This window comes from Bubalus kerabau, chromosome 4, assembly GCF_029407905.1.
Source record: "Bubalus kerabau isolate K-KA32 ecotype Philippines breed swamp buffalo chromosome 4, PCC_UOA_SB_1v2, whole genome shotgun sequence".
Taxonomy (NCBI): domain Eukaryota; kingdom Metazoa; phylum Chordata; class Mammalia; order Artiodactyla; family Bovidae; genus Bubalus; species Bubalus kerabau.
The window spans coordinates 93463928-93490563 of record NC_073627.1 but is presented as its reverse complement, the minus strand read 5'-3'; the positions used below and the strand labels follow the sequence as shown (position 1 = coordinate 93490563).

General features: G+C 42.8%; 1 protein-coding gene and 1 long non-coding RNA gene across 22 annotated transcripts in view; one reads left to right on the top strand and one right to left on the bottom strand.

Moving 5' to 3' along the window:
* Positions 1–25534, top strand: part of LOC129649984 (uncharacterized) — an 82448-nt gene extending 56914 nt beyond the window's left edge. The window contains exons 2-3 of one of the 2 annotated variants that reach the window (XR_008713501.1): positions 13646–13779; positions 25397–25534. This is a non-coding gene — a long non-coding RNA (uncharacterized LOC129649984). Of the gene's footprint in view, positions 1–13645; positions 13780–19120; positions 19249–25396 lie in introns of those variants that run through there. The other variant, XR_008713502.1, reaches the window with a different exon arrangement.
* Positions 16567–26636, bottom strand: part of BNC2 (basonuclin zinc finger protein 2) — a 486409-nt gene continuing 476339 nt past the window's right edge. For 18 of the 20 annotated variants that reach the window (XM_055577984.1, XM_055577992.1, XM_055577994.1 and 15 more), the window contains one exon: positions 16567–26439. In XM_055577984.1, coding sequence (XP_055433959.1) covers positions 25779–26439 — 661 coding nt within the window. In that variant the 3' untranslated portion in view covers positions 16567–25778. The remainder of the gene's footprint in view (positions 26440–26636) is intronic. The other 2 variants (XM_055577978.1, XM_055577997.1) reach the window with 2 other exon arrangements.

Genomic DNA, 26636 nt, shown 5'->3' with positions numbered 1-26636 from the left:
ACAATTCCCATATTGAATTCTTTCTTCACTCTTCACTATGAAGGACATAGTGAGGTTTCTCTTTTCCTGATTGGACCCCAACTGGCCTACCATGAACTGTCACTTACCATGTTACACATATTTTTATTTCTCAACTATATTGGAAATTTCTCTGTTTTTGTTTTAGTTTTAGCTGCACCGAAAAGAACTCCACAAAAGTTTTCTTGTTGATTGATAAGCATATAAGATTCATGAATAGGAAAAACGATTAAAAGTGAAAAGAGCAGGACTTCAGACAAACAGATTTGAGTTCAGAGTCCAATTTCAATGGTCTCTGCTACTGAACTTCCTTGAGTCTCACATTCTCAACTCTAAAGTAGGATAATGCTTATCCTACAGGTGTGATGGGGGCGGGGCAAACATGAGAAAAGGTAGGTCAGATGCTTAGGAGGAAGGCTGGTGGATGTTTCACACTTGTACATGGTGCTCTTTCTTCCACCCACACTGATCACTTTGAATATTCTGTAGCTCCTTCTCTGCCAGGTAGGTGGTCATCTCTAGGCATTTCTGGGTCCCTTGGGTATTTGTAGCAGAAGCATAGCACCCTCTGACCGTCCAGCTCAATCGAGAGGCGGGACTTAAATGAGTCAGCCTAATTGTATTCCTCACATCCCCCTTCATGCTTGAGTCTTTCCTCTTATTAAACACACACACCCACCCACCCACCCACCCACCCACCACTGCCCTTGACCTTTCTTTGTAATCTGACATAAGCTTTCTTCTTTTTGCCACCAAGCTTCCTAAGAAAGCCCCCCAACACCCTGATCCCACACACTCTCCTGCAGTCCAGAGCAGCTGTAGGGACCAGCTTCTTCATCCATCTCTCTCAGCATTCCTAGCCTGTGTCTGTCTCTTTCTCTGTCTTTTAATGTTTGCTCTGTTTTCTTCTATCACCCAACTGCTCGACCTACTTTATATATCAGAGTCCAAATCCTGGACAGAGCTGGTTTAAACAGCTGTTATTATGTTTGTTTTGTACCAGACCTCATAGGTCCCCTTGTTGGTCAGTTGCCCAGTTGTGTCCGAGTCTTTGCAACCCCACGGACTGAAGCATGCCAGGCCTCCCTGTCCTTCACCATCTCCCAAAGTTTGCCATCCAGCCACCTCAACCTCTGACCTCCTCTTCGCCTTCTGGCTTCAATCTTTCCCAGCATAAGGGACTCTTACAATGAGTTGGCTGTTTGTATCAGATGACCAAAATACTGGAACTTCAACTTTAGCATCAGTCCTTCCAACAAGTATTCAGGGTTGATTTCCCTTAAGATTGACTGATTTGATCTCCTTGCTGTCCAAGGGACTCTCAGAAGTCTTCTCCAGTTCAAAGTCATCAATTCTTTAGTGCTCTGCCTTCTTTACAGTCCAGCTCTCACAACCATACGTGACCACTGGGAAGACCAGTGTTGTTCAGCTGCTCAGTTGTGTCTGACTCTTTGTGACCCCCATGGACTGCAGCACGCCAGGCTTCCCTGTCCTTCACCATCTCCCGGAGCTTGCTCAAACTCATGTCCATTGAGTCGGTGATGCCATCCAACCATCTTGTCCTCTGTCATCCCCTTCTCCTCCTGCCTTCAATCTTTCCCAGCATCAGGGTATTTTTTCCAATGAGTCAGCTCTTTGCATCAGGTGGCCAAAGTATTAGAATTTCAGCTTCAGCATCAGTCTTTCCAATGAATATTCACGGCTGTTTTCCTTTGGGATGGACTGGTTGGCTCTCCTTGCAGTCCAAGGGACTCTCAAGAGTCTTCTGCAACATCACAGTTTGAAAGCATCGATTCTTGGGCGCTCAGCCTTCTTTATGTTCCAGCTTTCACATCCATAGGTGACTACTGGAAAAACTATAGACTTGACTATACTCACCTTTGTCAGCAGAGTAATGTCTCTGCTTTTCAACACACTGTCAAGGTTTATCATGGCTTTCCTGCCAAGAGCAATTGTCTTCTGATTTCATGGCTGCAGTCACCATCTGCAGTGATTTTAGAGCCCAAGAAGAGGAAATCTGTCAGTACTTCGAACTTTTCTCCTTCTATTTGCCATGGAGTAAGGGGGCCAGATGCCATGATCTTAGTTTCTTTAATATTTAGTTTTAAGCCAGCTCTTTCACTCTCCTCCTTCACACTCACCGAGGCTCTTTAGGTCCTCTTTGCTTTCTGCCGTTAGTGGTATCATCTGCATTTCTGAGGTTGTTGATGTTTCTCCCTCCTATCTTGACTCCAGCTTGTAACTCAGCCAGCCTGGCATTTCTCATGATGTGTTCAGCATACAGGTTAAACAAACAGGGTGACAGCAGACAGCCCTGTCATACTCCTTTCTCAATCCTGAACCACTCAGTTGTTCCATACAGGGTTCTACTGTTGCTTCTTGACACGCATACAGATTTCTCAAGAGACAGGTAAGATGGTCTGGTATTCCCATCTCTTTAAGAGCTTTCCACAGTTTGTTATGATCCACACAGTCAAAAGCTTTAGTGTAGTTGATGAAACAGAGGTAGATGTTTTTCTGGAATTCCCTTGCTTTCTCTATGATCCAGCAAATGTTGGCAATTTGACCTCTGGTTTCTCTGTCTTTTCTAAACCCAGCTTGGACATCTGGAAGTTCTTGGTTCCCATAATGCTTAAGCCTAGCATGCAAGATATTAAGTATGACCTTCCTAGCATGGCAGATGAGTCCAATTGTCCAATGGTTTGAACAGTCTTTAGTCTACCCTTCTTGGGAATTAGGATGAGGACTGACTTTTTCCAGTCCTGTGGCGACTGCTGGGTCTTCCAGAGTTGCAAAGTACAACACTTTGATAGCATTTTCATTTAGGGTTTTGAATAGGGTTTCTACTGGAATTGCATCACATCCACTAGCTTTATTAACAGCAGGGCTTCGTAAGGCCCACTTGACTTCGCACCCCAGAATGTCTGGCTCTGGGTGACTAACCACACCATCATAGTTATCTGGTCCAAGATCTTTTTTGTACCATTCTTCCTTGTATTCCTTCCATCTCTTCTTGTTCTCTTCAGCATCTACTAGGTCTCTACCATTTCTGTCCTTTATTGTGCCCATGTTCCCTTGATAGTTCCAATTTTCCTTAAGAGATCTGTAGTTTTTCCTCTTCTGTTGTTTTCCTCTATTTTTATGCACTGTTCATTGAAGAAGGCTTTCTTGTCTCTCCTTGCTATTCCTTGGAACTCTGTGTTTAGTTGGATATACCTTTCCCTTCCTCCCTTGCTTTTCACTTCTCTTCATTCTTCAACTATTTGTAAAACCCCCACAGATAATCACTTTGCCTTCTTGCTTTTCTTTTTTGGGGGGATGGTTTTGTTCATTGCCTCCGGTAGAGTATTATGGACCTCTGTCCATAGTTCTTCAGGCACACTGTTTACCAGATCTAATCCCTTAAATCTATTCATCACTTCCACTGCATAGTCATTGTATTGTTCAGTCACCCATCATGTTCAACTCTTTGCAACCCCATGGACTGAAGCATATCAGGCCTGTCTGTCCCTCACCATCTCCCAAAGTTTACCCAAGTTCCTGTCCATTGCGTTGGTGATGCCATCCAGCCATCTCATCCTCTGACGCCCCCTTCTCCTTCTGCCATGAATCTTTCCCAGCATCAGGGACTTTTCCAAGGAGTCAGCTGTTCAGATCAGATAACCAGAATACTGGAGTTTTAGCTTAAGCATCAGTACTTCCAAAGAGTATTCAGGGTTGATTTCCCTTATGATTGACTGGTTTGATCTCCTTGCAGTCCAAGGAACTTTCAGGAGTCTCCTCCAGCACCAGAGCTCGAAGGCATCGTTTCTTCAGCGCTCCGCCCTTTTTTTTTTTTTTTTTTTACAATCCAGCTCTCACAACTGTATGTGACCACTGGGAAGACCATAGCTTTGACTATACGGACTTTTGTCAGCAGAGTAATCTCTCTGCTTTAAACCTTTATCAAAGGTTTGTCATAACTTTCCTGCCAAAAAGCAAACATCTTCTGATTTCATGATTGCAGACACCATCCGCAGTGAGTTTAGAGCCCAAGAAGAGGAAATCTGTCAGTACTTCCACATTTTCCCTCTCTATTTGCCATGAAGTAAGGGGGCCGGATGCCATGATCTTAGGTTTTTTAATATTTAGCCAGTTTTAAACTGGTTCTTTCATACTCATAGGGGATTTGATTTAAGTTCTACCTGGCTGGCCTAGTGGTTTTCCCCGCTCTTTTTAGTTTATGCCTGAATTTTGCTATGAGAAGCGGATGATCTGAGCCACAGTCAGCTTCAGGTCTTGTTTTCGCTGACTGTATACAGTTTCACCTTCTTCTGCTACAAAGAATATAATCAATTTGACTTCGGTTTTGACCGTTTGGTGTTGTCCATGTGTAAAGTCATCTCTTGTGCTGTTAAAAAGGGGTGTTTGCTATGACCAGTGCATTCTCTTGGCAGAATTCCGTTAGCCTTTGCCCTGCTTCATTTTGTTCTCCAAGGCCAAACTTACCTTTCATTCCAGGTATCACTTTACTTCCTACATTTGCATTCCAACCCCCAGTGAGGAATAGACTGAGCATCTCTTTTTGGTGTTTGTTCTAGGAGGTCTTCTAGGTCTTCATAGAACTGATCAACTTGAGCTTCTTCAGCATTGGTGGTAGTGGCATGGACTTGAATCACTGTGATGTTGAATGGCTTGCTTGAAAAGGAACCGAGATCATTCTGTCATTTCTGAGGTTGTATCCAAGTACTGCACTTCAGACTCTTTTGTTGATTATGATGGCTACTCCATTTCTTCTATGGGATTCTTGCCCACAGTAGTAGATACAGTGGTCGTCTGAATGAAATTCACCCATTCCCATCCATTTCAGTTCACTTATTCCTAAGATGTTAATGTTTATTCTTACCATCTCCTGCTTCACCACATCCCATTTACCTTGATTCATGGAGCTAACATTCCAGATTCCTATGCAATACTGTTCCCTTACCAGCCTATAAACAGGCAGCTCTTGGTCTGTCACTCATGCCTGGACAGTCTCTGGCCACTGTCCTGCAATAGTCAAACGAGCATGGCTTTCTTGTGTTGGAGTTGAGGGTGGAGCACTTTTTAGTAGCAAGGAAAGTTGGACTTGATAGGCACTTGTAATGCATATCTTGTGGACATGCTCCGTTTGCACCAAAGTATTAACAGTTTCCCTAATCACCAAATCCAATGAATGCGTCCCAGTTTTCATCTTACCTGATTCCCTGGAGTGTTTTATATAGCTGACCACTTACTCTTTGACACTTCTAAGTCCCCTACTTTCCCCTCCATGAGTCTGGTTCTCTCCTTACCATTCTTGTCAGTCTCCCTTGTTGATTTCTCTACTTCACTCACTGCTAACTTTGATGAAGCAGCTAGTCCATGGACTTTGCAGTGGAGACATAACACCTAAGACATCCTTCCTACCTACACCCTTGTTGCCTCGTGGTACTGCAGCCTGTATGTGCATTAGGAGAAACGTGGAAGGAGTAGCTGGAGATTCAGAGTTTCCAGTTAGTGACTGCAGGGTACTGACAAACTCTAGGGCAATGGTCAGGAATTAGGAGCTGCTTACTGGGCTAGAGGGAAGGGCTCCAGATAGTTAATATCACAAACATTCTGCCTCTGTCCTTCTCCATCACAAATATTTGAAGTGTTCTCCAAGACTTGTCTATCAATATGAAGGCTCTTAGATAACTCCAGTCTTTCACTGGTGGCATCCTGTCAAAATGTCCTGCACCTCCCTTTGCAGGCTCCATTTAATCAGAACACACTGCTGTAAATAAGCTGAAGAATATTTAAAACTTCAGGTGAATTTAAATCAATGAGTTTTCCCTAAAGGATTTTATTTTAAGCCTTATCATTTTGATGTGAAGGACTCTGTCCTTTTTTAAATGATATTCCTGTAAAAGTAAACAAGTAAGAGAAAGGGATGTGTCACTTAGAACTGAGGGTGAGAGGGAGGCACATTTTACTCTCTCTGACATCAGAGTGCCTAGCTCTAATTCCATTTAAAACATTAATATATAGCAAAATCTACTTTTCCCCTGTATTCTATAAAATTCAGGACATACATAGAGTGGTTACCACCATTGCAAACAGGACATAATAATGTTCCATCACTCCAGAAATTCCCTCCTCCTATCTCTCCACAGTCATATTCCACCTTCTCCCTAAGCCTTGGCAACCACTTATCTGTCCTCTATTGCTGCAGTTTTGTGTGCTGCTGCTGCTAAGTCGCTTCAGTTGTGTCCGACTCTGTGCGACCCCATAGACGGCAGCCCACCAGGCTCCCCCGTCCCTGGGATTCTCCAGGCAAGAACACTGGAGTGGGTTGCCATTTCCTTCTCCAATGCATGAAAGTGAAAAGTGAAAGTGAAGTCGTTCAGTTGTGTCCGATTCTTAGCGAACGCATGGACTGCAGCCAACCAGGCTCCTCCGTCCATGGGATTTTCCAGGCAAGAGTACTGGAGTGGGGTGCCGTTGCCTTCTCCCACAGTTTTGTCTTCTAGAGAATGTTATATAATAGAACTGTACATGGTATAATCTTATATCATAGTTGTCTTAAGTTTTACATACATTATATATATACTAAACCTACATATACTAAAACACCACCAAACAATGTCATATTTTTTTGCCTTCAAACTATTAGAAAGTTAGCAGGAGAAAAATAATTTATTGTATTTGCCCATATATTTATAATTTTTGTTGCTCTTCTTTAAAAAAAAAAAACTAGTTTTTTATTTTTTGACTGTGGTGGGTCTTCGCTGCTGCATGCAGGCTTTCTCTAGTCGCAGAGAGTGGGGGCTGCTCTGTTGCAGTGTGTGGGCTTCCCATGGTGGAGGCCTCTCTTGTTGCAGAGCAGGGCTGTAGGTCACGTGGGATCAGTAGTTGCAGCTCATGGACTCGAGGGCACGGGCTCCATAGTTGTGGTACACGGGCCTGGGGCTCCCTAGCAGTGGGGATTTTCCAGAACAGGGATTGAACTGGTGTATCTGCATGCAAGGTGGATTCTCAAACACTAGACCACCAGAGAAGCCCTCTGTCTTCTTTCTTGAAGTTCCAATTTTCTTTTTGTGTAATTTCTTTTCTTATAAGTAATTTCCTTTAGCAGCTCTTTTGGAACATATATACTGGTGGAGAGGGATTGAGAAATCCTTCATCTGAGAAGGTCTTTAATTCACGTTCATTCCTGCAGAATATTTTTCCAGGATTTAGAGTTCGGGGTGGAAAGGTCTTTTCTTTCACTACTTAACAAAATGTTGTTCAACTTCCTTCTGGCTTTCTTAGTTTCTGATGGAAAAAACACAGTCATTCCAATTGTTACCCTAGAAGTGATGTATCATTTTTCTCAACTTGTTACTTTTGGGGATATTTTTTTCCTTTGGCTAAGTCACATGAGTCCTGTCCAACTCTGTGTGACCCCGTAGACAGCAGCCCACCAAGCTTTGATTTTGCCTATCTGGGTGTGTATTTCTTTGGTTTTGTCTTGTTTGGGTGTACTCAGTCTCTTGAATCTGGAGGTTTGTGTCTGTTGCCAAATTTAGAATGTTTTCAGTGATCAGTTTTTTACACACCTTTTTTTAGTGAACTTTCTGCTGTGATTCTGGGACTCTAATAACACACATTAGATGTTTTGTTATTGTTCACAGGTCCCTGAGGCTCTGCTCAATTTTTCTGTTTGTTGTTTAGATTGGGTAATTTCTGTTGACCTGTCTTCAAGTTCACTGGCTTTCCTCTGTCATCTCCATTTTACTATCGAATGGATCCAGTGAATTTTTTATTTTAATAATCTCATTTTTGGGTTCTAAAATTTCCATTTAGAAGTCTAGGAGAACTTCTAGTTGCTATTTGTTTCAACAGAGTTTGACCTTACTGTTGGTGCATTTACATAATACTTGCCTTTAAGTCTTTTTCAAGTCATTATAGCTTTGTCATCTTGGTACTATAATGTATTGATTGTCTTCTATGTGCGAGACTTTCCTAGATCTTCACAGGCTGGAAAATGACGGATTTTATTCTGACTGTATGCCACCACTCTTACCACAGTCTGGTTGTTAAAAGTAAGTCACCAGGTCCAGCCTATGCTTAAGGGGATGGGATCATGTAAGGATATGAAAACTCCAATAGAGGTTTATTGTTGTTGCTTTTCAGTCACCAAGTTATGTCCCACTCTTTGCGACCCCATGGACCAGGTTTCCCTGTCTTTCACTATCTCCCTGTGTTTGCTCAAACTCATGTCCATTGAGTCGGTGATGCCATTCAACCATCTCATCCTCTGCCATCCCATTCTCCTCCTGCCCTCAGTCTTTCCCAGCATCAGGGTCTTTTCCAATGGTTGGCTCTTTGCATCCGGTGGCCAAAGTATTGGAGCTTCAGCTTCAGCATAAGTACTTCCAATGAATATTCAGGGTTGATTTCCTTTCGGATTGACTGCTTTGATCTCCTTGCTGTCCAAGGGACTCTCAAGAGTCTTCTCCAGCACCACAGTTCAAAAGCATCAATTCTTAGGCGATTAGCCTTCTTTATGGTCCAATTCTTATATCCCTACATGACTACTGCAAAAACCATAGCTTTGACTATACGGACCTTTGTTGGCAAAGTGATGTCTCTGCTTTTCAGTACATTGTCTAGGTTGGTCATAGCTTTTCTTCCAAGGAGCAAGCATCTTTTAATTTCATGGCTGCAGTCACCATCCACAGTGATATTGGAGCCCAAGAAAACAAAGTCTGTCACTGTTTCCTTTTTTACCCCATCAGTTTTGTCATGAAGTGATAGGACTGGATGCCATGATCTTAGTTTTTTGAATGTTGAGTTTTAAGCCAGTATTTCACTCCTCTTTCACCTTCATCAAGAGGCTTTTTAGTTCCTTTTTGCTTTCTGCCATTAGGGTGATGTCTTCTGCACATCTGAGGTTGTTGATATTTCTCCTGGCAATCCTGATTCCAGCTTGTGCTTCATCCAGTCTGGCATTTCACATGATGTACTTTGCATGTAAGTTAAATAACCAGGGTGACAAATATAGCCTTGATGTACTCCTTTCCCATTTTGAATCAGTTCATTTTCCCATATCCGGCCGGTTCTGTCTTCTTGACCTGCATACAGGTTTATCAGGAGGCAGGTAAGGTATCTGGTGGTCCCATCTCTTTAAGAATTTTCCACATTTTGTTGTGATCCACACAGTCAAAGGATTCACATAGTCAGTGAAACAAATAGATTTTTTTGGAATTCCCTTGCTTTCTCTATGACCCAGCAGATGTTGGCAATTTGCTCTCTGGGTCCTCTGCCTTTTCTAAACCCAGCTTGTACATCTAGTAGTTCTTGATTCACATATTGTTGAAGCCTAGCTTGGAGAATTTTGAGCATTACTTTGCTAGCATGTGAAACGAGTCCAGTTGTGTGGCAGTCTGAACATTCTTTGGCATTTTCCTTCATTGGGATTGGAATGAAAACTGATCTTTTCCAGTCCTGTGGCCACTGGTGAGTTTTTCAAATTTGCTGGCATATTGAGTGAAGCGCTTTCACAGCATCATCTTTTAGGATTTGGAATAGCTCAGCTGGAATTCCATCACCACTAGCTTTGTTGGTAGTAATGCTTCCTAAGGCCCGCTTGACTTAGCACTCCAGGATGTCTGGCTCTAGGTGAGTAATCACACCATTGTGATTATCTGGGTCATGAAGATCTTTCTTGTATAGTTCTTCTATGTATTCTTGCCACCTCTCCTTAATCTCTTACACTTCTGTTAGGTCTTTGCTGTTTCTGTCCTTGATTGTGCCCATCTTTGCATGAAATGTTCCCTCGGTATCTCTTATTTTCTTGAAGAGATCTCTAGTCTTTCCCATTCTGTTGTTTTCCTCTATTTCTTTGCATTGTTCACTTAAGAAGACTTTCTTATCTCTCCCTGCTGTTCTCTGGAACTCTGCATTCAGGTGGGTATATCTTTCCCTTTATCCTTTGCCTTTCACTTCTCTTCTTTTCTCAGCTATTTGTAAGGCCTCCTCAGACAACCAGTTTGCCCTCTTGCATTTCTTTTCTTGCAGGTGGTTTTGATCACTGCCTTCTGTACAGTGGTACAAACCTCCATCCATAGTTCTTCAGGCACTCTTTCAGATCTAATCCCTTGAATCTATTTGTCATTTCTACAGTATAATCATAAGGGATTTGATTTAGGATATACGTGAATGCTCTAGTGGTTTTCCCTACTTTCTTCAATTTAAGTCTGAATTTTGCAATAAGGAGTTCATGATCTGAGCTACAGTCAGCTCCAGGTCTTCTTTTTGCTGACTGTATAGAGCTTCTTCATCTTCAGCTGCAAATAATATAGTCAATCTGATTTTGGTTTTGACCTTCTGGTGATGTCCATGTGTAGAGTCATCTCTTGTGTTGTTGGAAGAGGGCATTTGCTATGACCAGTGTGTTCTCTTGGCAGAATTCTGTTAGCCTTTGCCCTGCTTCATTCTGTACTCCAAGGCCAAACTTGCCTGTTACTCCAGGTGCCTTTTGACTTCCTGCTTTTCATTGCAGTCCCCTGCGATGAAAAGGACAACTATTTTTAGTGTTAGTTCTCTGTTGTAGGTCTTTATTGAATATTTACATTTCAGCTTCTTTGACATTAGTGGTTGGAGCATAGACTTGGATTACTGTGATGTTGAATGGTTTGCCTTGGAGAACTGAGATCATTCTGTCATTTTTGAGACTGTACCCAAATACTGCATTTCGGAGTCTTTTGTTGACTATGAGGACTACTCCATTACTTTAAGAGATTCTTGCCCACAGTCATAGATATTATGACTATAATATCTGAATTAAATGCATCCATTTTCATCCATTTTAGTTCACTGATTTCTAAAACGTCAGTGGTCACTCTTGCCTTCTCCTGTTTTACCCCATCCAGTTTACCTTGATTCGGACCTAACACTCCAGGTTCCTATGCAATATTGTTCTTTACAGCATTGGATTTTACTTTCACCACCAGACACATCCACAACTGGGCATCATTTTCACTTTGGCTCAGCCTCTTCATTTTTTCTGGATCTATTTCTGTGCTCTTCTCCAGTAGCATATTGGACACCTACCGACCAGGGGGCTCTCCTTTTAGATTCATATATTTTTGCCTTTTCATACTGTTCATGGGCTTCTCAAGGCAAGAATGCTGAAGGGGTTTGTCATTCCCTTCTCCAGTGGGCCACATTTGTCAGGGTCTGACAAGCAGGGACATGCCCTTCAGCCACTCCACGTGGCTGGATGACATGCCTGGTGCCCTGGTTGTCCCGCGGTCAGAGTTTTGCCAAGAGAACACACTGGTCTGTCTTGAGTGTCTAAACCTTCACTAGCTTATTAGGGACCATCTTAGAAGTCTGCCTAGTGCCTACTGTTGGAAGCAACCCAACTCCCTGTTAGCAGATTAATGGATAAACAAAATGCGGTGTATACACACCATGAAACCTATGGAGCTTTTAAAGGAAGGACATCCCGACACATGCAGCAGCATGACTGACCCTTGTGGACCTTATGCTAGTGAAACGAGCCAGTCACAAGCGGACAAAGATGGTACGAGTCCACTTAGATGAGGTAGCTAGAGTAGTCAGAGTCATAGAGAAAGAGAGCAGAGTGGTGGGAGAAGGGCAGTGGAGAGTCAGTGTTTCATGGGTACAGAGTTGTATTTGAGGAAGAGGAAGAGTTCTGGAGATGGATAGTGGTGATGGTTGCCCGACAATGTGAATGATACTCAGCACCGCTGAACTGTACACTTTAAAATGATTAATAATACATTTTTGTTATGTATATTTCACCACAGACAAAAGCAGACAAAAATCAAGAAGTTTGCCTACGACGCATGTTATGAGGTTTTGGGTCTTGTTTAATTCCTGTGGAGACGGTCTCCACGTTTTTAGCAAGGCCTTCAACCTTAATTCAGGTTGCAAGTCCCAATCAGCCTTCTGTGGGTCTTCGTTCCGGTGTCAGTTCAGTTTTCAAAACCCTTGAAGCACTATTTGGATCTGGCCCGTGTGAGGATGTGCTATGTGGGATCAGGGGTGATTCGGAAATTCATCTGAAGGGGCTACTTTCCCCAGGACCTCTCTGTCTACCATCTCCCTGGAATTTTCCAGCCTTGCCCTTTCAGTCCTCTGGGCTGGAAAGCTCCTGCTCCGCAGTTTACTTCCTGGGGCTATGCTCACCTCCCAGACGAAGTGGGTGGGCAGACAGAGAAAAAGCAAAAGGGGCTTCCCCACCCTCTCTGGACAGAAGCTCCCCCAGTTCAGGCGGGTGGCTTCCCTCCCAAGAATTCAGGTGCCTTCTGGTTCCTATTGCCACTGTCGCTCCTTTCGTCACAGGGTTGCTTGGGTTTGAGGCAGGCATGAAAAAAACAGCAAAAAGAAAAAAGAATAGGGAATTTTCCCCACTCTCCTGAGCATCCACTGTTTTCTTCCTGGCTCCTTGACCTCAGGGTTTCTCCTGGAGACTTCTCTGTCCAGCCCTGAGGACTACTCATGGGTTTCAGGTTTCCAGGAGTTCAGGCCTGGGCACAGAAGAGGGGAAATGGCAAAGTCAGGCTATTTCAGCGGTACTGCGAATCCTGGTCAGCTTTCTCAGTGTTTCTGCTACTATTTGCTTTGCAGAGTCCTCAAATAGCTGATGCCTGCATTCTATGCAGGTGTGACAGCCTCCGCCTTACGGCTGGCTCTGGCCTTGGCATTTAACAAAGGGCTCCGTCCGTTCACCTCGCATCCCCATTTGCGGTACCCATTTATTCTGTGGGTGCACCTTGTTCACCTACTACGTATCACAAACTATAAGAGCTAGAGAAGCTGCCCATCTTTAAAGTGCTGAGGACACAGTTCCCTGCTAGACACAACTTCCTGGATTTCACCCTGGCTTTCTTCCCTGCTTTCTGCTTACATTCACAGTAGATCTGTGAAGTGAGTGGGCTTTGTTGCTTCCTTGAAAAGGCATGTCTGTATATGAGCCTGAAACCATTCTCATATGTGTGCTCTGTGGGTGCGGCTGAGGGCTTTGGAAAGAGACATATTTTCAAACACACAGGTTTGTGGTTTTTGAAAGAACAGAAAGCATAAAGCATAACATCTTGCAGGATTACTTTCTGCTGAAGACCAATTGATGTGACATCTGAAAATAATCAAATAAGTGTCTTGTTTTCAGTCTGCAAATGACTTTGTGAAACTTGGGAAGGAAATTCTCCACTTAAGAAAAAAATAAAAAAAATTGAAATTGAGATCATGGGGAAGAACAAAGATGGGGAATTATGAGAGTGCTTTGAATTCTTAATAGCACTTACATTTGTAAAAATGAATCTCTCTAAAAACCTGGAAGTGGCCTAATAACTTTAAATCACCTCACACAGTATATGCCCCAAACCCTGATAACCTCCAAATTCAATTGCTCATAACCACATTTTTGTTTTTTATTTTTTGGAGCATTACAAAAACTTGAAGTTACTGCACAATACACAGAGCTTGGGATTTTAAATTATTGAAACCTTTGATTTTTTTTTTTTTTTTCCATATAAGCTCTGACATTTGGAAAGAAGTTAAGGTACAATTTAATCCCAGAGGATCAGAATTTATTGAACTGATTTTTTTTTTTTTTTTGGTTTTGGCTAAGAAAACAGAAATTGAGCTGAACATCATAATGAATAAAATAAAGACAGGAAGAGAAAAGGCTGAAGGTGGTACATGCAAAATTCTCGAAGTCCAAGGAGAGGCTGGACCTGAAGGTGAACAAGTCTGCTGACCAAGGTAAGACAAATAAAGACACACTGGTGAGAAAAATTGGAGGCAAATGACATTAAACTTCATCAGAACCTCAGATTGAGGTAAGGAGAGACTGGAGCAAAGAGAAACTTGCCTTTAGCTTCAGGGGTTGAGGGGTGACTTCATGTTCCTTCAGCATTTCATTCATATATAAGTCGTCTTGCTAATATCCAGTGTGGATGACAGGCAGTTGGACTTTGTGAATTTCTGGTTTCTAATGATGCCTTCGAGTTTTATTTTTTACAGCTGTCTTTGTCTTAATCCTTTCCATTTTCTTTTCTCCCCGGGGTTCAATGGTTTCTAGTTACCTATCAGCATTTTACACAGGCTGTCAGCCACCAGGCAGCACATGGCTTCTAATGGTTGTGGCGTGTGGGGCACCACTAGTTCTCTGGAAGGACAAGAACCCGCCTGAACCACACAGCAAACTCCCTTGTATGAATGGAGCGCACTGAGCAGGTTCTGGGCGCCTGCTAGAAATTGAACCAAATACCTTTTGCAAACAGCAGCTCAATGAGGTTTCCTGCCATGAGGCAAAATGCTTGGAAAGTTACTCTGCGCTGGCATCACTGGGTTTGGGGTCAGCATGCTGAAACCGGGACTCATTATGTTCCTACCATGCCAACTTGGTGCAATTAGCCTAACACGATAATTTCCCGAAGCCATATGTTGATCTTTAGGGGAGTGAAGCCTTCATCTGCCTGATGGCTCTGAGCTCTGACTGGCATGTCCCAGCTTCCAGCACATTTCTGTAAATCAAGATAACACAAACGGCAATCAGAGACGAGGTGGGACTGCCAGCCTGGAGAGGAGCAGGCAACCTGGAGCAGGGCTACGGACTTGTTGACTGTTGTAAGTGGGTCAGTTTTCTCTTTTTTTTCAAATAAGATTTTAGAGAAAGGTCAAGGGAGCACCACTGTGTACAAGGCTGTCTCTCCCTCCACCCTCCCCTCCCCACTAAGCAAAATCAATGGAAGGACCTAGAACAGAGTAAGTTATGTTCCAGGGCTGCGTGGCCTGTATTCCCATTGGAGACCTATCAATGTACTAGCACTGTTGGGAGCTCTCTTCAGCTGCCCCTGTTAATCAATACCTCTGTTCATTATATGTCTCTGATGAATATGGGTAATGATTGGGTGCCTGAGAGTCAGGTGACTAAAAATAACTGCGCTGTACAGAGGATCAATAGATTCCCAGCCCCGCTGCCACCCCCGCCCAGTATTACTTGAGGCAATTCGATATTCTCCGCCGCCCCTCTTGAGCCCCCCACCCATGCTATCCTCTCTGGTCTTCATTGATAGATCGGCTCCGTCCTCAGAGCAGCTTTATTAAATTAGTGGCACTTAATCTGCTGTGCTATTGTCAATGACACGGGGCAGACTAGCAGATGGCAAGTCTTCCAGTGGCTCAGAAGAGCTAAGGGCTGTAGCCCAGGCAGTGCGGATTAGCCTTGTGCTGAGCTGAATTCATGGGTGCCTCTTCACTAAACAGGAGGATTTCCACCATTTAACGACACTTAGAATACATTTTTTTAAGAAGGAGCTCTTTGAGGGAGGATTCTTGCCAATTACAGACGTGTTATGACAGATGAAAAGATCATAATTATGCTTGGATTCCCTGTAGGGGTGCGTTAACATATCCATGACATTTAATAACCACATGCCTGAACCAAGGTTGACTTCCCCCAATTGTTTTATCTTTCATTTCTTTGCTCTTACCGCCAGTCTGTGGGGGCTCAGAGGAAATTGGGATGGGGGGAGGTGTGTCAAGTCTTGGTGGCTGGCACCTTAGCTACCTTGGGAGGGACCCTCAGTAAGTGGTACCTGAAGCTGGCTGGACAGTTCTTTACTGTGGGTCTGATGACAGCCAGCAGATACAAGCAGCCTTGCTGGCCAGAGACCTGGGGCCAAGGGGGTTGCTAGAGTGAGTCTGGGTAGCTGCTGGTTTCTCTGGGTCAGAGGAAATGGGAGAAGGGGGTGCTACAAGATGGGAGACTTGGATATGTGTGGCTCCAGGGATGGAGGACAGGAAATACTAAATGGAAAGGGAGACTCTAGGAAAAGTTACAGTCTGGGTTAGCCTAATGTTAAGCTAGAATTGGTTTAAGAGGTGGGGGTGATATTAAACAATTGCACAGTCAAAAGCAGCCTGTATGCTCCTTCCATGGGCCTCAAGCAGTGTGACAAGAGATGTGGCCAGTGATGACCTCTCTCCATCTGCCAGTTTAATTTCTAGATGATAAAAGCCCAAACTGCAGAAAACCATTGTCAAGAGAATATATGCTGAAACACAAATATCTAGTTTGAAAAACTATATAGTTATCATCCTGTTAGCTGCTGTCTGCAAATTTCCCAGGGTCAGGGTGGAAGCTATTTACAGAAGGCCAAGGTGCAAAGATACTTAAGGTCTTCCTTTTCTTAAAAGATCTTGGGCCAAGGCTTCTGGGAAAGGAAATTCTGGAGACACTGGAAAAACATCCCCAAAAGGATAGCTTTAGTGAGGAAAGAGACAGTGTTTGCTGGGCTCCATTGGAACTGACCGACTAGGATCTCTGGGGCTCTGACTCAGCTTGGCCATATGAGATGAATTTGATTTTCCTAAGAAGTGTGTTCAATAATAGCATGATTCACTCCAAAAAGGAGACCAAGTTATCTAACACGGGAGCTTAAATAAGGGTGAATCACAATGTAAGCTAAAGTGTTTCCTGGTGTATTTCATAGTGGTCTCTTGGAGTTGGTTGAGGTTTCTTCAAATCAAGGAGGTAGGAAGAGATCAGTGACTGATAAATCTTTAATATAAAAATTGTACAAGAATTTTGATACAAATTACAAGAGGTATTTGGACAAAATATGAATAAAATTCCATTTACATCCCCAAACCCTTATGCATTTTATGCAAAAAGACATAGACAGTTATAGTACAGAAAATACAACAAAGGAAACGGCAAATAAAAACTTTTAATTCCCTTAAACTACTAAGAAAAACATAACAAAAACAAAACCCTTGTTCAAGGTACATACAGTATTTATGAAGCTACCGACGTCACAATGATGAGATCAGGGTGATGTAAGCTGTGCCCGTCCCTGGGTGCTGACCCCTTTCGTAGTGCAGACTTTGGTTCTGTGACAGGCTGGGCAGAAGAGGCTGGTTTGATGCAGAGGAGGACAGACACACACAAAAAAGCACAGCCCTCCCCACCCAAACTCCAGCGTAGGGGGTGGGGAAAAGGACCTATCTTGGGGAAAATTCCTTTTCCTTAAGATATTTCAGTTCCCTTTGGCCAATTTTGCTGTCAAATAGGAGGGTTGTGTCCAGTGTTTTTGTTAGCAAGACACACCAGTGGGTTTGGGGTGAGTAAGAAAGTTATGTATTCTCTCAACCAGGTGAGGGAATCTTGCTAGTTCTAAAAGGCTTAGTCGATGAGGAGCATTTGAGATCCGAGAGCTTGCTTTCCTGAAGTATTGACTCACCTCCACTTTTGAGGAAAGGCCCAGGGAGGCCTCAGACCCATATCTTCTCCTGGTTTCTCCACCCTCACCCCTCTGACCTCCAGGTACCCATGTTTAGCTCTCCTGCCCTGTTCATACTGGCATTGGTAGGAAAATGGTTGAGACTTTTCTGGCAGGGCAGCAGAACCAAAGTTTGCACAGGAAAGTGAAAGCACCATATATTATAAATCTTAGTCAGATCAGGTTAATATATAATACTAGAACAGCTCATTCACTTAATTCACGTTATGTAAACCCCAGACAGGGTGGAACACACAAATGTTTCCAGAGCAATCAAAATCCAGATGAAGGAGGGAGTGTTCTACCTTCTTGCTTCAGAAAAGATTTTCTTTGAAGAGGGTGGGTGAGATCAGAAGAAGAAAGGGCAGGAGTGGAAAGATAATGAAGTCAGGGAAGATTAAGATGGGCAATGAGAGAAGTGGATCTGTACAAAGACATGCAAAAACACTCCAAATTGAGTACTAGATGAAAACAGTCAACTTGGTTTACACATCTCGCGTGAGCCTGTTAACTGAGCACATTGTCTGGGAATCAAGAGCATCATGCCTCATGAATCACTGCTGCTCTTGGCCACGGCACTGATTCACAGGCAGGCCAGGGGTGCTCTGTGGCCTAGAGTGGGAAGGGCGGGGCATGTGGCTCCTGCAGAAACAGTGCCAGGTCACCTCACCTTGGGGGAGGTCTACCAAGAGGGCTGGTCTTTTCTCCCCCTCTTGTGGAAAATGTTTCCAGAGCCAGAGGAGTGGGACCCTCTGACACCAATGGGCCCCTTCACCCCTGGGGCCACCTCTCAATCCTTGCATTTTGTAACAGCAGTGGGCAGAGCCGGTTGGTACTGGACTGATGTGCCATCTTGTGCATTATTTCAGCATCGCGTTTGGCAACAGGAAGCCTTATAAAGTCTTGGTTTAGCACTTGTATACTTTAAGAAATATAGTTTTATACTATCTATTTCTTTCCATTTTTGTTAAAATACCTTTTCCCACTCTTCCTTCCCTTCAAAGAATCTTAGAAAAAGGAAGCTAAAAATATACTAAAACAATTAAAACTGTCCTTAAGCATACCTATTATTTAGGTGGGGGGTGGGTACAGCTAATATTGAATAATCTCTGCAATTTTGGCAACTGAATTTTTAATTAAGATTCTCTTAAGATGTTTGCTAAATGATTGTAATATATACATACTGGGAGAACTTAAAAACATCAACTGCTTTTTCCCTGACCCCAAGAATCATTACTCAAAGTGCTTTTCTGCCCAGTCCACATACTGCTTAATACAATTATTTTAGCACAGGTTTGTCTACATAGACCTTTTGTCTCTCTCTCAATCTGCCACTTTTCTCTCTTTCCAAAAGTTTGCATCAAAGATGACACCTGCATGTGTCTTATTTTTTGACACAGATTTAAAATGTGACTGTTCAAAGTCAGGGGGGGAGAGGGGTGGATTAACAGCATCTATCAGACCCACTGCAGGAGTTTAGAAAGAAGCAGGGTGTCCCCTAATTCCCCAAGATGCACACTGAGACCTTATACTTCCTTTAGCCACTAACTAGCCACTTTTATGATCCTTTAAGTAGTTCAGTATACAAAAATAGCAGCCAATTCTTGTATGTTATTTGGGCTCAAGATGTTTAGGAAGATCACATTTTCACATGATTTTTCTTTGTACCTTTTGTTCCCTTGTACTTGATTTTGTAAAGCTCATGTGCTGATACTTACCCAAATTCTCCCACAGTGGAGAATTTACTTTCTACATATAGGGTAGTCCCTGTTTTAGTGATTAAACTCAAAGTCCCTGTGCCTTATTATTTTTTTCAGATTGTCAGTCCAATTAAAGGTGAATCTGTCCTGTTACACTATGGATTTGGAGGTTGTCACGGCAAGATACTTGTGTACATCTAGACTACTGGTTGGAGGCCAAAGCTAAAAAATTTTTTTTCAAACCACCACACACAACCAATTTGTTTACAGCACGTGCACTTTTTGAAGGAGAGGAAAAACATCTTAGTTGTTTATTTACAGAACATGGGGCAATCTAATCCCACTTTTGCCACTGACTTGTAGAAACTTTGTTCTAATTATGGGGCCATACCCAGTACTCCCAAAATACATGGGCTTAGAATTGCAATACTTAAGTTTCCGAAGACCCAGAGGATGCTGTCAAAGCCAGAATCTCTCTGCTGACCCTTTATTTAAGAAGTAGTCTTGTTACTGTGCACTTAATAGCTGGAGAGGGCACTGCGAGGCAGCCTTGGGCTTACCAGAGATACAGTTTAGTGGGTGTGTGTACGTGCTCGTGTGCTGGGAGGAGGTGAAGGGAGGGAGGGAGAGTGACTGTGGATGAGTGTGCATCGGGGAACTCAGTGGGAAAGCCTAGCCCTTGTACTCAATTTCCCCTTCACAAGGGATAAACAGGCAATTACGCATCCTTTTATATTTGATGGCCAAGTGCTGAACTGGAAAGCACACTATTAGTTTGTGTCCCTTCAGGGCCAGGGCAATAAGTAGCCAGGAGAGCTGGGGCTGAAGCAGACAGGGTGTTGTCTGCTGTTAGTGTGACAGTCTTGTCAGCAGCGTTCACATTACTGGAAGGTAATAAAGTGACAAGTAAGTTATTAGAAAGATATGAGGTGAAATTGAACCGAAGCTTCTCGCTGCTCAGCCTGGCTTTTTCCGTTTCCTCTTTTGTAATGGTCCACAATTTGTTACAAACTGAGCCTTGTCTTGATAGTCTATATAGAAAAGGTTTTTTTTTTTTTTTGCTCGCAGTAAAGGTCAAGTGAATTTACAACAACACTTCAGAGGAGAAGAATAAAGATAGTTTTATGACAACTATAGTATGTTACTTCAAAAAAATATATAGCATTATAATGAACAATAATGCTGATCCAATTCAGTGTACTTGTAAAAATGCTTAGTTTTTTTCTTTAAACCCCCTGTGACCGGGCATTTGGATTTTTTGACAAATGCCAAAAAGATAGCAGTTGATGTCCAGTTATTGCTGAATGACCATAAACATCATCTTGTGCAAGATGTGGGAAGAATAAGGATGATGGGAGGATACAGGAGAGGATGGGTGTCTGGGCAACAGTGATGTTACATTAGCCCACCAGTCAGTTGTACAGCTGGATTTACATAATACTAATGGAAAAGTACCTTGTAGCGAGCAGTCCTGACTATAGGAAAGGGAAATGCCTTTGGGACAGAGCAGATGTGGCCTGATGCTCACACGAGGAAAGCTACCTACCACACACGGTTTGGCCTAGAGGGAAAATGTGAAAGCAACGAAGTTGCTTTTATGTTCTGTAGGAAGGTGAGTGAGCTCACATTTTGATCAAGAGATCTTTGCAGCCAAAGAGCAGTACAACCGCGGCTATGGGGGTAAGCCACAGTCACGATGGAGAAAGAACAGAGCTGCGCTGGCAATCACGTCTTTCCACTCAGCACAACTAGGGCTTGGTCTGACCACCAGCCTTTTCTAGGATCTGGTACACCCAATGGATCTGTTAGTTCCGTAAGGGACTTGAGCATCACTTCCACTCCAAAAGTAAGAGAAAAAGAACATCCCAGCCCCACCCCGCCACTAACTGCCTGACCTGCTGGGACTTGAGCTATTCCAGGCAGCACTCTTGCTTTCCTCCTCCCTTCTCAGGCTAGGATTCGGTGAGGCAGCTGGTCACGGGGTGCTGTGGGATGCACTGCATGGATCCGCTCCCACCCACTGCTAGGCAGAGTTGCACCGGACATTTCTCTTGACTGCCTCCTTTCAGTGTGTCCACTATTTTCTTTTCTAGTTATCTTCAAACCAGGACAGGTACGAGTCCTCTACTTAACACCCCTCACTTCACTGTAGAAAACTGTGATTCCCTCCAGTCTCTGTGGCACCTGTCTCTGAATGCTCTCCATACTTATTTAAATCCCTCCCATTAGAAACACAGAGAATGAGAAGGAGAAGCAAACTCCTCTAAATATTCCAAGTCTGGGTGAAATGTAAGCGATTTTTTTAAACCCCAAAATTTGTCATAATTTTTGCAAAGCCCAAGAGAAGGTGTGTGTCCATAAGATCCAAGAAAGTATCTTCTGGCTGATTTGTTTCGTATGACAGTAGATGTAGCGTGTCTTATGACAGGTGACACTTAGTCGATCTAGCCCAACACTAAAGACCGAGTGCAAGTTAGGACTGCTCAGGTCAACGGCTGGCAGTTAGCAGCATGTCCATCTCAATCTGGTTACTGGCTTCTTTCTGTTTTAATTCCCAAGGGCCTCTGTTCTCATTTGCTTGGCACACGTGAGGGGTGTGTACAGAGGAGAAGGAACAAAAGGTCACTTTTTATTTGGTGGGAACCTAGTGCATGGTTTCCCCTGAGTAAAATGAGGAGAATGCCTCTGCAACAGCCCCTTCTCGATATAGTCAAAGCTTGCCTTTTTTAAAAAATAGCAAATATATATTGCTATTTTTTTTAAAGGCAAGCTTTGACTATATCGAGAAGGGGCTATATTATATATATATATTATATATGCACACACACACACTAACAGGCTATTAACCAGTTATGTGCCTTTCTCCTCATACTGGAAGGGCCTGGGAATTCATGACCAAATAAATTACACTATAAGGACAGTGGTGCCATTGTGCTATAAACAATTTCAAAAGAGATGTTTGCCAGCTTTAAAAGGCATCAGCCTGGACTAAGATCTGAAATGCACTGACTTATTTCTATACAATTAATAGCAGAACGAAGAATGTCATGCTTTTTATCACACTTTAAACACCAAATTATTTATTGTCTCTTGTTATTCTTGCTCTGGGTCATCCCCCTCCACAACACACAGACAGTCCTTAAAGGAGACTAAGCCTTTCTGATCCTTACAAACACATAGCTTAAAATGATCAAAACAGAACGTTTCAATACCACCTAGCAAACATGCTTGTTAATAATACTGCCCAGTTTTGTACCTGTGACAGAATGCTGGTTAAAATGAATCAAGTGGGGGAAAAGGTTGCTTGGATGAAATGCTGCATCCTATTCCCTTTTCAGCCGCCCTAGCATGGATGCAGCTGGACAGAGCCTGTGTCACCACAGAAAACTCCTATGAAAAAAGAAATGAGTATGAATGGATAGAGAGGAAGGGCTCAATGGTTAAAATGGTGATCACATCATCCTTCCCATTTGCAAATAAGCCTTGGGATCACCATCTTAACTAGATTTAGAGTTCAGTCAAAACATTGCACTCAGGCACACACCCAAGAACAAGCGACACTCTGGGACTAGAAGAAATGTACGTTTTCATGATTCTGTATCTTATGGACCATTTCTGTCCACTCCCCCTGTCCCTTTTAAGCAATTAGGCTTTAAACTGGAAAATATTATACACCCACTTAAAAGGCCACCGTAACACGTGGGCACTTGAGGCACAAAACTAGTAGCAAAGAGGGGAGAGACTTAAAAAGGGCAGGTTGTCCAGGACTCACTGTATTTCTCCAACAAAAGGCAGGTGAACACATTCATGCTTCCGAGCAATGGAAATTCTGCTTGAGAATCTTGTTACTTCTGGGCTTATTCTAACTGGCTATCCACATCAGTCTGGTTTGTGGCGAGTAACAAACACTTGTTCTAAGCCTAGTTCCTTTGTTGTGACCTGCTGACAGCTATGTAATTCACTCATTAGGGCTCTTTGACCTTTTAGTTGACATCAAACAGACTAAGCACTGATTTTGTACAAGCTGAGTTCTAATATCTCAACCGAGAGTGTAATTGTTTAAAATCGCTGAAAATGTGTTATTTCATAAAAGTGTCATTTGGTCTATATACACTTGCAAAGCTAGTGTCTCCATAATCTTTTGCTGGGATACCAACAAAATATTTTTTCCGCCCTTCTGGAATCAAATCAGTTGGTTAATGGGGCAGTAGCGCAACACAGAAGGCTAAGAGGACCGAAGTGTTTGCAAACAAATTTTCATTATTCTAGTTCAATCTTCCACAAACATACTGTACAGTCTTATATGGTATAAAGCAAAGGAAAACATCTCTGTCTATTCAGTTTAACAACACTGAAATAAAGCGATTAAGACTTTGGGGAATTCAAAGGTACAAGAAAAACAAAAACGGTTAGCACTAATTCCTCAGCTTTTTTACCGTAAACATTTGTCATTAAAACATAGTGTTTGATATAGTTTCTTTTGTACTGCAAATACTTTTGGTCTCTCCTCACTGTAGAACAAATGAAAAATCAAATGAACCCCATAGCATCCTCTGAAGGAGATGAAAAGATAAAGCTGCTAGACACATCTAGCTTATCTTAAGATTCCACTGTTTCTGAAATTTTCACACAAAAAATACTGAAGCCTCAACTAATGATGCTTGTTTTTGGAAACAATAAATACTGAGGTACAATAAATCCTACAGGATAGTAACAAGAGAAACATATTAACAGTTTCCTTTGGCAAATTTAACGGAAGTGAATGCTGATGTGAACCTAGAAAAAAATAATTACGAAACATATGAAAAATGGAAATGCCATTAAAAAGTTAAGACAAAGGGAGTATTTCTTTTAGACTGATGAAAGAAATGTTTGAGGCCCTTAAATGCAGAAAAGAAATACATTCTCTTTAAATTATTGTGTCCTGTTCGACAAAATGTGCCTTGTTTATCTTTTTCCCCCCTCCACTTAAAAAAAAAAAAAGACAACAAAACACAGTCTGCAATGCACACCCTAATGGTTTTGGCTGCAGATTGAATCTGAGTAAATATCATCATTTAGTCAGTATGTTGTGGTAGCTGAGGCTGCCGATGTGGTTAACCAGCTCAGGCAACATGTGTAAACATCGGAAACAAAATAAAACAAAACAAAAAAGGTTTGGAGAATCCTCTCCCTGCTCTTTCTCACTCTCGATTGCTTGGTTTCAGGCTTGCTTTCATTTCTCTCTGACAAATCGCGTGGGGAAACGCAAAACACTAAACAGTGAGAGATCCTATTTTAAACCCCCTTCTTCTGGCTGCTCAGAAAGGAGTATTGCTTAGTTCAAGTTCAGCACATGTTTGCAAGCTTCCAAGTACTGCTGCCTCTACCATTAAATGTCTTTTGATTTTGTCTATCAAACCAGCCTACTGCAGTACTTGTGACAAATTACACAGCCACATAATAGACCAACTCAGCTCAGACTTTTTCCTTCTTAATGGAGAAGGGTCAGGTCTTTGCGCATGAGCATTCAGCTCTTTCACTGTATTCAGCTTTGCTCCGTAGTGAGTCATTTGGGCTTCTGTATCCTGAAATATTATCCTGCCTCTAAAGAATAAATGCCTTGGCTGTTTCACACGCATCACTTTGTTTTCCTTTTATGTAACTTAACATATAAGCAAGAAGGATACAATGTTGATTGTAATAACATTCGGCACTTGAAAGCATCACCAAGTGTTTTTTTTAAAGCGGTTTTCTGGTGGCCGACAAATTGGCCTGTGGTTATGTTGAGTGACTAATTGTATTTTCTTCTCTGGAAACTTGTGCAAAGTTGGCAGTTTTGTGTTAACACTAATACTTTTGTTTGGCGTTTGTGCCCTATACTGACCAGACCATTTTTATACAAGTGAATTTTTTTAAAAAGACACTTACTTGAAGTATGGCAATAGTTTAAGGATAAAAAAGAAGCATGGATATTACACATCCCCTTGTAGTGTATGAAAAAAAGTGCATGACTGGATTTATGTACTAGTACAGGACATTTAAAAAATCAGATCTGTGCTGTAAGGCATGCCAGCACCTCTTTACCACTATATCTAGCAGGTAGTAAAAACAAGACCATGTTTCTTTTTCCTTAAAAAATGTGCATTAATGCTAACATAAATGAATAGAGCTAGCCAGCAAACTATTTTTTTTCCTGTATATCTAACAGCTGGATGTAACTGTAAAAATTAAACAAAAGAGTTAAACAACCATCAATACAATTGTTTTACATCATTGGCCTCTCAAGGCTAAATATTTACAGGTGAATCTGCCATGCTTTAAATGAAGATTCTCTCAAAACCTTAAAGTTCACAAAAGACAACTATAAGAAGTTCCTTTTTTTGTTTTTCTCCCCCCTTTATCTTTTTGCAGGCAACAGTCATGGGTACAACAAATCGTCTCTTTGGAGAGGACCAAAAATTGTTATTCTGTCCAAGTTTGGGCTAGTTGCACGCTTTTATGTGTGTGCGCATGTGTATTTAAAGGGTACTTTGTTTCACCTCTAAATTAAAGACCTGACTTCTTTCTCAAAACTATAAAGGAAAAAGACAAAAAATTTCAAAAGCACCTAGTGTTTATCTTCTTATATCTAAAGAAAAGAAAACGTGTGGGTGTGTGTGTATGTAGACACAGGTATACATGTGTGTACACACACACACCCCGTCCCCCAAGTACACAAGCACACACTGACTATGGCAGTTCAGATACATAGGCCATCTGGTGAGAGCTGGCATGTGTAGTGTCCGTTCTGAGACTAATCTACTGCAGTGAAGGGAATGTTTTTGTGGAGATTAGGGTTCTGACTGTGCCGATTCCGGCTTCGCACAGAGGAAAACATCATATTGCAACCGGGGACTTTGCACTTGTGCATCTCTCGCAAATGCACGGTTTTGTAGTGCACCCTCAGCGTCCCCTTGTTGCTGTACATCTTGTGGCAAATGTTACACATGATCCCACCAGTGCTCCCGGACAAGCTGTTGAACATCAGAGACCCTGAAACGTCAGCCCCGAGGCCGCCAGGGAGGGTGGGGGCCTCAGCCTTGTGCGCCGACTCCCCGCTGTCACTCGCCCCGTCAATGTCGTCCAGGAGAATCCCCTCATCGCTGCCGGCGTCGGATTCTCTGGAGGAATGGATGCTGCTGCTGGACTGGAGGCTGGAGGTGGTGCTCAGGTCCAGGACCATGTAGTCCTCCGCCATGCCCCTCCCATACCCGTTCAGGTGGGAGTCTTCCGTCCCCGCGGGAGAGGAGGCGTCTTCCCTGATGTCGAGCCCCAGGGGGTGCTGGGCACCATAGATCTTCATCAAAAATTCATCCCGGAGGTCCTTGCTAAGGGAGGGCTGTGATGAGTCCAGGCCCATGTCATCGAGTTCTTTGGTCAACAGTTTACGATGCAGGTTTATGTTGGCACTGTGTCTAGGAAAACAAGAGGGAAGGGGGGGCGGGTAGGTGTACAGGGAGTGGAGAGGGCGAGAAAAAAGAGAGCATTTTAAAATTGATTCAGTTTCCGCCAGGCATCACCTAAGCGCATTCATTGCTAATGACATTATTGTAAAAAGCAAGCATTTTCCTACATCCTCAGGATTAGGGAGTAAGTGGCAGCAGGGAGTGCA